This window comes from Rosa chinensis, chromosome 5, assembly GCF_002994745.2.
Source record: "Rosa chinensis cultivar Old Blush chromosome 5, RchiOBHm-V2, whole genome shotgun sequence".
In the NCBI taxonomy this organism is placed as follows: domain Eukaryota; kingdom Viridiplantae; phylum Streptophyta; class Magnoliopsida; order Rosales; family Rosaceae; genus Rosa; species Rosa chinensis.
In genome coordinates, this window is record NC_037092.1 from 46,136,296 (window position 1) to 46,148,336 (window position 12,041).

The 12,041-nt window shown below is 37.6% G+C and overlaps 2 protein-coding genes across 3 annotated transcripts; both read right to left on the bottom strand.

Annotated features, from left to right (window-relative positions):
• Positions 1-223: 223 nt before the first annotated feature.
• LOC112202285 (cyclic nucleotide-gated ion channel 1) lies at positions 224-5,645 on the bottom strand. 2 transcript variants are annotated; one of them, XM_040505543.1, is made up of 8 exons: positions 4,433-5,645; positions 4,009-4,150; positions 2,914-3,230; positions 2,623-2,808; positions 1,832-2,130; positions 1,396-1,507; positions 1,015-1,263; positions 224-867 (listed from the first exon to the last, which is right to left on the bottom strand). In XM_040505543.1, exons 2-8 carry the CDS (start codon positions 4,055-4,057, stop codon positions 367-369), a joined length of 1,713 nt encoding a protein of 570 aa, XP_040361477.1. In that variant the 5' UTR covers positions 4,058-4,150; positions 4,433-5,645; the 3' UTR covers positions 224-366. The 2 variants fall into 2 exon arrangements, with proteins under 2 accessions (XP_040361477.1, XP_024198990.1); XM_024343222.2 differs by lacking the exon at positions 4,433-5,645 and having other exon boundaries at positions 4,009-4,284.
• Positions 5,646-6,939: 1,294 nt separating this feature from the next.
• LOC112203935 (zinc finger BED domain-containing protein RICESLEEPER 2-like) lies at positions 6,940-8,960 on the bottom strand. Its single transcript, XM_040505882.1, has 2 exons — positions 7,175-8,960; positions 6,940-7,019 (listed from the first exon to the last, which is right to left on the bottom strand). The coding sequence occupies exons 1-2, from the start codon at positions 8,958-8,960 to the stop codon at positions 6,940-6,942; spliced, it is 1,866 nt and encodes a 621-aa protein (XP_040361816.1).
• Between the last annotated feature and the right edge of the window lie 3,081 nt (positions 8,961-12,041).

The following is a 12,041-nucleotide window of genomic DNA, read 5'->3' on the forward strand; positions in this document are numbered from 1 at the left end:
CTAGCACGGCTAGGGCTTGCAGCAGTTTTTGGTGAAGCGGTTTTCGGGTTTTGATTTTCTTTTAGGGCTAGGGTTAGGGCTCGTGCTGATAACGTGTTTAAGTAAATTGAAATTGCAGAGAGAATTGATGGGAGAATTGTAGTAGTATTATTGATAATAGAAGCCCTATATATAGGGATTTACAGAGTACACAAAAGGTAATAGAATCCGAACATATCTAGAAAATCCATAACCTTCTCCTATTACAACTCTAGGACTAAACCCTAGTTTGAAGAGGCACACAAGATGTCGACTTCCTTCAACAGAGACCACAATTTTTAACGGAGACCACAATTTTCAAGTCCTTGGCCATGAGTACAAAGCCTTCTACTTTTGCATTTTACGACGATCCCGTACGTTCTTTACGGCTTGAATTAATGCCTTCTCTCTTTCCTGAGAAGAATTGTGGAGACCCCAATAAACTTTGTAATTAGTGGAGACCACAATTTTCAAGTCCTTGGCCATGAGTACAAAGCCTTCTACTTTTGCATGGCATTTCACATTCACTTCGGAGATTGGAAGGTTGCTAAATAAGGGAAGATTCTGTTGTGATGCTATAACCCAACTCAGAAGTTGATCGTCTCCGTAAAATCCACCTTTCTGAAGAAAACTGAAACCTGTTTTTCGGTTTCCATTTTGGCTAGTGCTACTACTATCAGTAGCGCCCGCCGCCTGGTATGTCCATATTAAGCCTTCTATGATGAAGAGAATGCGATCAAGTGGTTCTCCTTCTTGGAAAACAAAGCTATTATCCTGATAGACCACTGGCTTCAGACAATCGCAGATCGGTTTCAAAGCTTCATCTTTCAGAGTTCTAAGCTTTGGCACCTATATAGAACACACAATAAGAGTGTTATTCTCTGAGTCTTTGACTTGTAATCCAAGGATCAAAATCCTTCTGTTATTTAGTACTTTCGTTTAATATACAATATGTAAAAAAAGATTGGAGATTGGAGATTGGAGCTTGGTACGTACCTTGCTCAGCATTTCCATGCAAAGAGATTGTTTAAGATGTTTCCGAGATTGCACGGGAAGAATAGAGAAGATGTTCTCTATATTTGCATCTTGTATTTCTTCCCACTTTTTTTTTGTATGTACTCTGATGGCTTCCATCATATCTGTCTTGAGATCATTGCTTCTCATCCACATTTGTATATCTAGCTCTTTTGATTTGAATTTTTTTCTTCTCTCCTCGGAATTCGCAGTTTTCATCGAAATAAATGTCTGTTTCAAGATAAGCAAGCTTCATCAGAGTATATATCATCAAATAAGTGAACAGTTTAACCTTATGATCTACAAACCACTTCACACAATTGGATGAACCAGGCCTGGAGTTAAAGGAATTTGAAAACCAACCTGTACTTTTCCAATGAGATATAAGAATAATAGCAGGCCAATGATTGAAATCAGAATTGCAAAGCAGTTTTCCCACACATAAGTACTTGTTTGCAAATTTGTGCCAAAATTACTGCGAGAGAATAAGAATATAAATTAAGGACCAAGCAACAAGTACTGTCGTTCTCTGTTGCGAGCAGTTAAGGATATTATATTTCCCGAAGACATATTACTACTTTTCAAGCTTGGTAGTCTATAGAATGGTTTTTGTGCTATGATCATTGTGGAATGTGAAAATTACTCAAATATTAACTTCTTTTGTGGTATATTTTGATTTAACAATAAAATTGTCTAAGATTAAAGTAATAATTGATAGATTGACGATTAAAGGGATATATTAAAAAAAAAAATCCTATCGAAAGAAAAAGCATATTGATTTTCAATGTATAATACATACCTCAGATTTCGAACTCCCCACCAATAAGAGTAGAAAAACTTCTTTGGAAATTGTATTGACGCCGTGTTATTATTCTTAAGAGAATCAAGAAAGATTCCAAAATCAAATGGTGCAGTTTCATTTGCCGGAACATCTACAAGGCAATATTTATCTATAGAATTGATGAATGTCAAATCTCTTGAAGTCATGTTTTCATGGCAGTAAAAATTACATTTTACTCCACCATGCTTTTTGCACGCCTGGTGCCAACAAGATGTCTCTTGTTGAATAGAAAAATAATACCAAAAGGCTCCAAGTACCTAAACCACAAAATACTGTGTCAAAATAAAATTTTGGTATAATTGATAATCTTAATGAACAGGTAATATCAGTAAACACTTGCAGGGAAGAACAATCTCCACCATAACTAGCCAATTCACATGCAATCCGGCCTTGCATGCTTATCTAGGTCCAATTATCAAAAGATATATTCTTTAAATTTCAGTTGATATTTGTTTTCGTTATGAGTATTGTACTTTTGTATACGGGGTATTGTGGACAATTTGATATAATAAAGTGTGAAAAAAAAATGCATAATGTATTGGTTACCAACTCTGGCATTTAGCTTAGTGGTACGATATTTTTCTCAAAACATTAATAAGAGCCCTCTCTCCTTAAATTGGTACAATTAGTAAAAGTTGGCAATTTTTTTATTTTTTTTATTTTAAGAGAATTGCTACGATATTTGATCAACTATTAATTAAATACCATGGTAAAAGTCAAAATCTAGAGAGAACAAAGATAAGACTTACATGGCTGGCAAGGATGTACAAGAAAAAATAGAATGAACATTTAACCCATATTCCAGTCCTTGGTCTAAGTTGTATAGATGAATGACGCATTCGATAAACCCTCGGCAGATACTGGGCGAGAAGAAGAAAGTTTAGTATCTTTCTTTTATCCAAACATCTAGAGCTTCTAACAGCTACTATTATCACCTGGACAAAATAAATAAGCTGGGGTTAGAATAACATATGCATCTAACAAAATAAATATATAAGCTGGGGTTAGAAGAACATATGCATCTATAAAATAGTTCTTACTTGGGGGATGGGAAGAACAGCCAAAAAGTCGATTAAGATGGTGTGCCACGACAAGTTACGAGCTAATGACTTAGCAAACTTATTTCCGCTCACACCTCGGTTTCGTTCTTCAGCAGTCATTTTTTCAATGTTTTTAAGACAATCTGCCCTTGTTTTATTCACAGCTTCACAAATTTTATGTATAATATTCACCATGAAACCGATATCGGTGAGTGATCGGAAAATAAGTGTCACATTTCTCAATATTGTGTCCATTCCAATGCACTTTCTTTTCCCATCAATTATTGGAAGGTAAAAGAACAATGGATCCACTAAGACTGCAATCACACATGAAATTGTAAGTATGAGAGTACGGTGTGATTTCAAAATTGCAAGAAGTCCTTTAGTCGCTGTCCATTCCATTTCTCTCGGGTGTGATAGTGCAGCTTTCACAATGACATCATATACGGAGCTTTGAATCATAAGATTTTATTTCTGAAAGAGCAAATCAAAGTATATTTGGTTTATTGACCAAAAAAGAACAAAATATATTTGTTAGGTATTCTTTAGGTATTAAATAATAGGAAAATTCTAGAATATGTTAACATATGACATACATAAAATCATCACTTAATTTTAGAACTTAATTACTCAAATGAGAGAACCTACTACAATTACAACTTTTAGAATTTAATTAATCAAATGAGAACTTACTTAACTATACCTTAATGATGACTTTTTCCTAGTTACCATGAGTCCTCAAAGTAATAAATATTACATAAAATAAGACGTGTATGAGAAATGTTAATGTACTATAGCTTTATCCTAAATAGTGATAATAAAAACTCCAAATTCTACTACTATTAAGAGAATTGTTTCCTTTATTCAAAAAAAAAAAGAGAGAGAGAGAGAGAGAATTGTTTCCTAACATTGGTCAACCTTCCCATATTGCCCCTTTAAGATAACAAAAACAAAAAAAATCAAAATAGTAATAAAAAAAGCTACTCATTACCTAATGTGAAGAACACTCCCACTTTTATACATATACCATAGAGGAATTCTTCCTTTTTATTACAAATAAGAATATGACTGGAAATTTGTATCAATAAAACTAACCTCGAGTTATGTATGGGCTCTTCCGGGTTTTCTCCAAATTACTCATCATTTATGGCTCTTTAGGTACGATGTAAGGGTGCTTTAGTTTTTTTTTTTTTTTTCTCTGCCAATTCTTCGAGTCACAGTTATTTAGAATGTGGTCCTGAAATATCAATATTATAGAAACTAAAAATGATTAGCAAATAACGTCAACAATATTCTGAGTATAGTTTCTTCATTTGACATGCAATAGAGCAAGTAGAAATCAGAAAGACGAAAAATTAAAATGAAAAAAAACAAATTTTAAAAAAAATAAAAATAAAAATCAATGATGTAACTAGGTGAAGCACAACCACCTTCACAGGAAATATGCTATACAATACAAGTAGTAAATACAGAAAGATTTCTACCATTTACATCAAAATTAACTTGTGACTGAAAATACCCGTTTTATGGCAAGTTTACGATGTGGACAAGTAGACTGGAACCAAGGATACTTTGACCAAAAAACAGAAGAAGAACTAATTAAGGGTACAACCGTACGAGCCAGGATAGAGAAACAGCTAGACAGAGAAAACTTGCGTGCTTCAGTAGTGTTGTTTTAAACTCATTACCAAGCAATCTGGAAGAGGAGGAGGGCGAGATTTGTAAAGCAAAGAAGGGCAGTGCTATATACCCCAGTCGAGTGTGTGTGAGACATACTCAGCCATCTGTCAATTTTCTATTTGTTGAGAAACTAAAGCAACCAAAACGTTTCTCGCTCCTCATGTGTATATTTTCACTGCCCATTTTAACCTCTGTGTCTGATTCTAATGAACCCAAGATGCAGCCTCCACTTTACCAAAAAGAAAGAAAGGTGCAGCCTCCACTCAACAGAGACTTGCTCCTTCCTTTCAGGGCCGACCAAACCAAAGAACCATCGATCTACAAAATCTAAGAGGTAACCGAAGGCCAAGATGATATACAAAATCTTGATCATTAAAACCCCAATAATACGAATACCCAAATTCACCATTTTCTGGTGATGCTCTCCTTCTCGACCTTGATCGCGTTCTTAATTCATCAAAGTTTCAGGGTCGTCTTCTTGATCCAATCCAAGAGAGGGAGGTGTAAACTATGAGTGTTTAGGTCAATTATATGGAAAAGAGTAATGGGTTTTGGATGGTTTTCAATCACAGTTAGTGACTTTTGTTTAATTTATAATTTCATATCTCTTCCATAAAATGGTAAAAAGACCAGCCCTCTGTTCTCCTTTTTCCCTTTTTTTCTTTTCCTTCTCTGTAGCTCCAAAAGAAACTTGAAAATCAATTTGCCGAACTTTCTGCTCACCTCGTTAAGCATGCGACAATCAGAAGTCCATTCCTTCAAGGATTTGAGACTGGCGGCGAGACGGTGACGATGGCCGAGACAGATCGGAGAATCCGAATCTGAAAAAGGGATATTTTTATTTTCTTTTTCAAGAAAAGAATCAGAATAATTTTTAGGGGAGAAGGCTTGTTGACGACAGACATGGGAGGATCTTTACGGATATTTTTATTTTCTTTTTCAAGAAAAGAATCAGAATAATTTTTAGGGGAGAAGGCTTGTTGACGATAGACATGGAGTACTGGGTCGGGGTAGGTGGTGGTGCTGCATGATGGTTTAATTGTGTGAGGGAGGGATGGCGAAAGGTAGAGTTGGCTGTGAGACAATGAGGGTAAAATAGGCTGAAAATATGAAGCGCATGATGAGAGAGAAATGTGTTGCTATCAAATGAATAGCTGACAGATGACTGTGTGTGTCTCACACACACTCATGTTGAGTGTGTATATACTATATAGCACTCCCCAAGCAAAGAATATATATGCGAGATTAAAACTTTAAACTACTAGTTAGGGTTGGGCACGGGCCGGTTACTGAATGATACCGATCCCGGTACTGGAAATTTTATACGGGACGGGACGGGACGGGACAACGTTTTTTCAAAGTTGGTACCGAAGGTACCGAAACCGATCGGGATCGGGTCGGGCCCGGGCCCAATTCGGAATACCCGATCCCTTTTTTTTTTTTTTTTTCCTTCCATACTCAAGTACTTTAACAACTATAAAAAATTTCCAGATTTCTAGGATGCAGATTGCAGTAATGGCTGTAATGCAGCAGTAATGGCTGTAATGCAGTAATGCAAATTCATGAATTCAACAGTAAGTCCAGTAGGTCTTAAACAAGAAATTAAAGTCTGAAATAAGAAATTTAAAGTCTACAAACCATTACATGATAAAAACTAGTTAACTACAAGTCTTGAAGTATTAAACACATTTGAAAAAACCTTCATCAGTTCATCACACTCAGTCTCACAACCTCATAAACTCATTAGTCAACATTTACCACTGCAGCCTTTCCCTTCCCCTTTGCTTTTGGGATTGTTGAACGTGTATTTCTGCTGGAGGCAGTGCTCTCATGATCTAAGTAAGTATTTAAAGTCAGTAATAGAGAAACTACATGTAAGAAAACATAAAACAAAAACTAAAATTGAAACTGATCAAGGTACCTTTCTCAGCCTGCTCATAGAACTCTGTGTTCTCAATTGTAGGCTCCTCTACCTCTTGAGCAATATCATCTCCCAACAACCAATTCTGCATGCAGATTAAAGCCTCCACTGTTTTAGGAGTCAATGAACTCCTAAAAGCATCAATAACTCTCCCTCCAGTGCTAAATGCAGACTCCGATGCAACTGTGGATGTTTGAACAGCAAATACATCTCTTGCTATTGCTGCCACCACAGGAAACTTGGGTCCGTTTATGTTCCACCAACACAAAATATCGAAGCCATCTTCCTCCTCCTCAACAAACTCTAGGGGAGCATTTAGATATTGATCAACTTCATTTGCCATTACAGCCTCTTCACTCTCTTGGACCACCTTTCTCCAAGAGTTTAGCAACTGACCCCGCACACCAACTCTCGTATTGCTGCTTCTATTTGTGATTGTGCTGCCTGAACTTGTAGGGCTTTGATGTCTCTGCATATGTCTCCCACCATCTACGATCGGTGCATACTATAAAAACAAGAACATGAATAAACACATAAAATTAGTATTAACACTCATAAGATCAGAAAATCTAATATTCAAAAAACTGAAATAAAAGGAGTTGTACGGTTGTACCTCATCATATAGCGCCATTAACAAAGATCTAATCTCATTGGTTCTACTTTGCACATCGACATCATCCATACCCTCTTCCTTCAAAAAATGTGAATAATTCCTAAGCTTGAATCTTGCATCTTGCACAAGTCCAACAATAACCAAGTGGTTCAGGTCTGTAAAGCCACCATAGTACTTCAAGAATTTGCTTCTCATATTTGCAACCATATCAGTTAATACATTTTCAGTGTCGGAACCAGTTGCCATCTCGGGTGCAATGAAGAGGTTTTCTATGTTTCTCTCCATGGTAACAACATCATGGAATGTTGTATGCACAGTTGGATGCAAGCTTGCACTAACTCTAAGGGTCACATCATAAAATACTCTAAGCAAATCAACAAAAACCTCAGCCTTGTCCCAATCTGGTTCCTCCGGAGGCCCAACTCTGTTTCTTTTGTTCCTACTAGGAACGACATTGCCTTCCTCATCATATTCCTCCTCTGGTTCCTTGAAATAACCTAGATAAAGCTCATCATCATCTTCCTCCATCCTTGCAAAAGCCTTCTTAAACTTCAAGGCTGCCTCTAACATTAGATAAGTTGAATTCCACCTAGTTGGGACATCTAAACAAACCAGCCTTGTAAGAGGAAGCTTTTCTTTCTCGACAGCTTTCCTAAAGCTATCTAGTCTATTAGGTGAAGACCTAACATACTTGACTGCATTCCTAATGGCTAAAACACTCTTTTGCAGCCTCTTCAAGCCATGTCCCACTATCAAATTGGTTATGTGAGCTGTGCACCTCACATGCATGTATTTACCACCTAAAACTATTTTGTAAGATGAACACTTATTCATCTTTGATCTAAGCCACTCTAAAGCCGACTTATTTGCAGATGCATTATCAACAGTTATGGTCAAGACCTTCTCAATCTCCCACTGCAGCAAACAAGACTCTATAAGTCTACCTATGGTTGCCCCTTGATGGTTTTGGATAACACAAAAATTTATAACCCTCTTGTGCATCTTCCAATCAACATCAATAAAATGGGCAGTAAGCACCATATAATTGATGTTTTGGACACTAGTCCAAGTGTCCGTTGTGAGACACACTCTATACTCCTTCATAGTTTTGGATAGTTCTTTTTTTTGTGCATCATATATGCTTAGGAACCTTCTAACTAGTTTCCTACGAGAGGGTACTTTAAACAAAGGGCACACTCTACCACAAAACCGGTTAAAACCTTTTTTCTCAACAAAGCTAAAAGGCAACTCATCCATGACAATCATTTCGACGCAAGCATCTACATAGTCATCTTGATCATAAGCTACTGCAGTAAGTTTGTTTCCTAGAGATTTATCTCCCACAAGAACCCTCTGACTCTTACTAATATTTGGGGGATAATACCTGCAGAATTGATTAATATGCCTAATCATCCCCGAAGTCCCATTTCTAGAACTATCCGCTGCAAAATCACCTATTTTTCCTCTAGGACAGTGAATACAATAAGCTCGTTTCTTAACAATATCTACATCATTCCCTTCAGCATCTTTTCCCTTCACAACCTTATCATACTCCTTAAAGTGTTCCCAAACAAAACTACGCTTAATAGTTGCTGAACTAACCGAATTAGAATGATCACTTTGAGTTGCACTAGTAGGAACTTGCGCAGGAGCTTCATCTCTTGCAGGAGCAGGAACTTGCTGGTTTGAACCCGTAGGAGCTTGCTGGGTTGAACTTGCTAGAGGAAGAGCTTCAATTTCCCCAGGAGCAGAAGGTGAAGTTGCAGTTGAAGAGTCTTCAAGCCCCGAAGCGGTTGGATGAGGCCGAGCAGCTACCTTCTTCGCTCTAGCCATCGAGTTATTTGAATCAAATAACTGGCATGGAGATGAAGTATGAATCAGCAGCTATGGTTAGTATTTTTGTTTCATAATAGTTGGAGAAACAAACTAAGAGATTGAGAACAAAAAGAAAAAAAAAAGTATGAATCATATGATTCAAAATAAAATTCGACAGAAACAGATGATTAAGATTTAAGAATAGGAAATTTCCGATCTTTTTTTGTGAATTTCAATTTCCAGTAAACCCAACAAGAAACACAACAAAGAAAGGTTGAGGCTACTTACTAAGAGAGTTAGAGTCTTGGATGGTGCTTGAAGAACTGAAGAAGATAACACTCGAAGAGAGCTAGGGGATCGACTGCTATCGGGGATTTAGATGATCTAGAAGAACTGAAGAAGATCTGGAGAGTGGAGAAGACTCGAAGAGAGCTTGGGGATCGACTGCTATCGGGGATTTAGATGATCGAGAAGAACTGAAGAAGATCTGGAGAGTGGAGAAGCAGAAGACTTGAAGAGAGCTTGGACAAAGAGAGCTTGGGCTGAAGAAGATCTGGAGATCGAAGAGAGCTTGGACTGAAGAAGATCTAGAGATCGAAGAGAGCTTGGACTGAAGAAGATCTGGAGAGTGGAGAAGCAGAAGACTCGAAGAGAGCGACTGAAGAAGATCAGGAGATCGAAGAGAGCTTGGGGACTGAAGACTGAAGAGAGCTTGGGGAGTGGAGACTGAAGAGAGATGCGTTAGTTCTCTGTTCTTTAGCGGCTTAGGGAGTTAGGGCCTTAGGTCGATTAGGACTTTAGGTCAAAATGTTTTGATCAGCTGTGGTCATAAATATGTGTTCTCACATATTTGACTAAACTACCCAATTAAAATCAACCAAGTAATATAAAAAATTAAAGATTTAATTTATTTAATTTAAACGGGACGGGACGGGATCAAACGGGATCAACTGGGCTAGTACCGGTACCGGGCCAGTTTCTACTGAAAGGGACAGAATGGGCCCAAATAGTAATTTTCAGATTTTGATCCCGGCCCGTACCGGTGGATTTCGGGACGGTTTCAGAACGGTACCGGGATTTCGGTTTTGGATACCCAGCCCTACTACTAGTAGCCTAGGGTGAAGTAGAAACTGCTTGTTCAGATTCAATTTATAGACTTGCATGCATCCAGCTCAATTGTACTCAATAATTGGACTAGAATTATTGCAGTGCATGTGCTAATAATTAAAGATGTGTATGGAAGTGCTGACGTGGCGCACTCTTGTCCACAAACGAGAAACACAAAAAATTATGACATGGGTTTATAAACGTCAGCACCTCTCTTTTTTAAAATAAAATACAAAAAACGTCAGCACCTCTCTTTTTTAAAATAAAATACAAAAAATGTCAGCACCTTCCCTCCGGTACTATGAGTTTATAAATGACCCCAGTTAGTCTAGACTCTTGACCCAATGCACAAAATTTGCCTAATATAAACTCACTTATAAAATTGCCCAATGCACAAAATGCACAAAATTAGTCTAGACTCTGTTACCTCATTAATAAATTTTAATTCCCACTGAGCTAATTTAATAGTTAAAAGACGACTCTAGACTTTGAAAAATAAAAAATTACATATTATTACTCAACCTCAGTCTCTGTCCCCTCATACCTCAATTTCTCTTCATTTCACCCCGATCCAAATCTCAATTCTTCAACTAAATTTCTATTACATCTGAACAACCAAGAACTGCAGAAAGTATCGCCCGGTGGTCAGCGGCGTCGAAGCCGGCGGAGACAACCAGTTCCAAGGCCGGAGGGGCCGCAAGAATTTCCCAGTGGTCGGCGACCCTGACAATGGTCATGCACTAACTCTCTTTGACCATTGCCATCAAGAAATTCAAACAGTCGTTCATCTCCGGCAACCCCGAGGCTGCAATGAAAGTCGAGGCTAGTCGGAGAAGCCTGCGCAAAGCATGACTTCTTTCCCGTTGTGAATCACAGCGTTAAAGACAGTCTCATAGCTTATGCACACCAATACATGGACGACTTCTTTGCCCTTCCTTTAAAGGAAACACTTTCCTTTCCCAATGAACAGATTCTGCGAAACAAGGCCTAAAAGCAGAGGGCTTAGAACACTCCCACTCATAGCGACGACGTCCCCACCCCAACGAAAGGATTGCTAAACCATAAATATATAATATCAACTTTTTCAGGGGGAGTATTCAGAGCACCGCCGTGCACTTGCACCAACACAAATAAATGGTTAGATTGCATTAAATACACTTTTTGTTTATTAAAAATAAAGTTGATAATAAATATCAAGGGTTGAGATTATTTTATAAGGGTTGGGTCACTTGCACCGTCGGTGTATAGAATAATTTCCAACTTTTTCATGCTTGTTAAATCACGTGGAGTTCTCTGTTTATTGCTTGCTTCTTCTTTGGTAAGGTGGTAGTTACGATTCCATGATTAATCTCCTTTTTTTTCATCATAATAATGGAGGCGTGCATATACATTAGTTTGCTCGTTTTGATTTCCCTACAAAAGTTCAGCTTTCAATGCCAAAGCAATTGCCTAGTCGGAAAAAAAAAATGCCAAAGCAATTGCTAATTAATTGCTTTTTACCAAAATACTAAATTCTAAATTAAAATTTGTTTATTACCCTCAATAAACTTTTATTGCCTTTTAATAAAAGATTTTGAATTGATGTATAATCTTCTCATCTTTTTTATCAATCAAAGTTTTATTTGTCTAATTTTAGGGAGATTAGTTCTAATTCCGGCGACCTAAAGGTTTAATGGGGACAATAAACTCTCAGGTGACCTATGAGATCTCCGATGACCTCTTTGAGGACCTCTAGTGAAGTTTCATAAACTTTTATTACCCCCAATAAATGCTTATTGGAGGGCTGTACAGGTTTATTGGGGGGCAATAAACCTTAATAAACCTCTACGGCGACCTATGAGATCTCCGATAATCTCTTTGGGGACCTCCGGCAAGGTTTTCAGACAAGTCCAGCTGCAGGCGATCGATGACAAGATCCCGGAGACAGGCGACCGGACTCCGACGAAGTCTCATATGGCCTATATATATATATATATATATATGGCCTATATA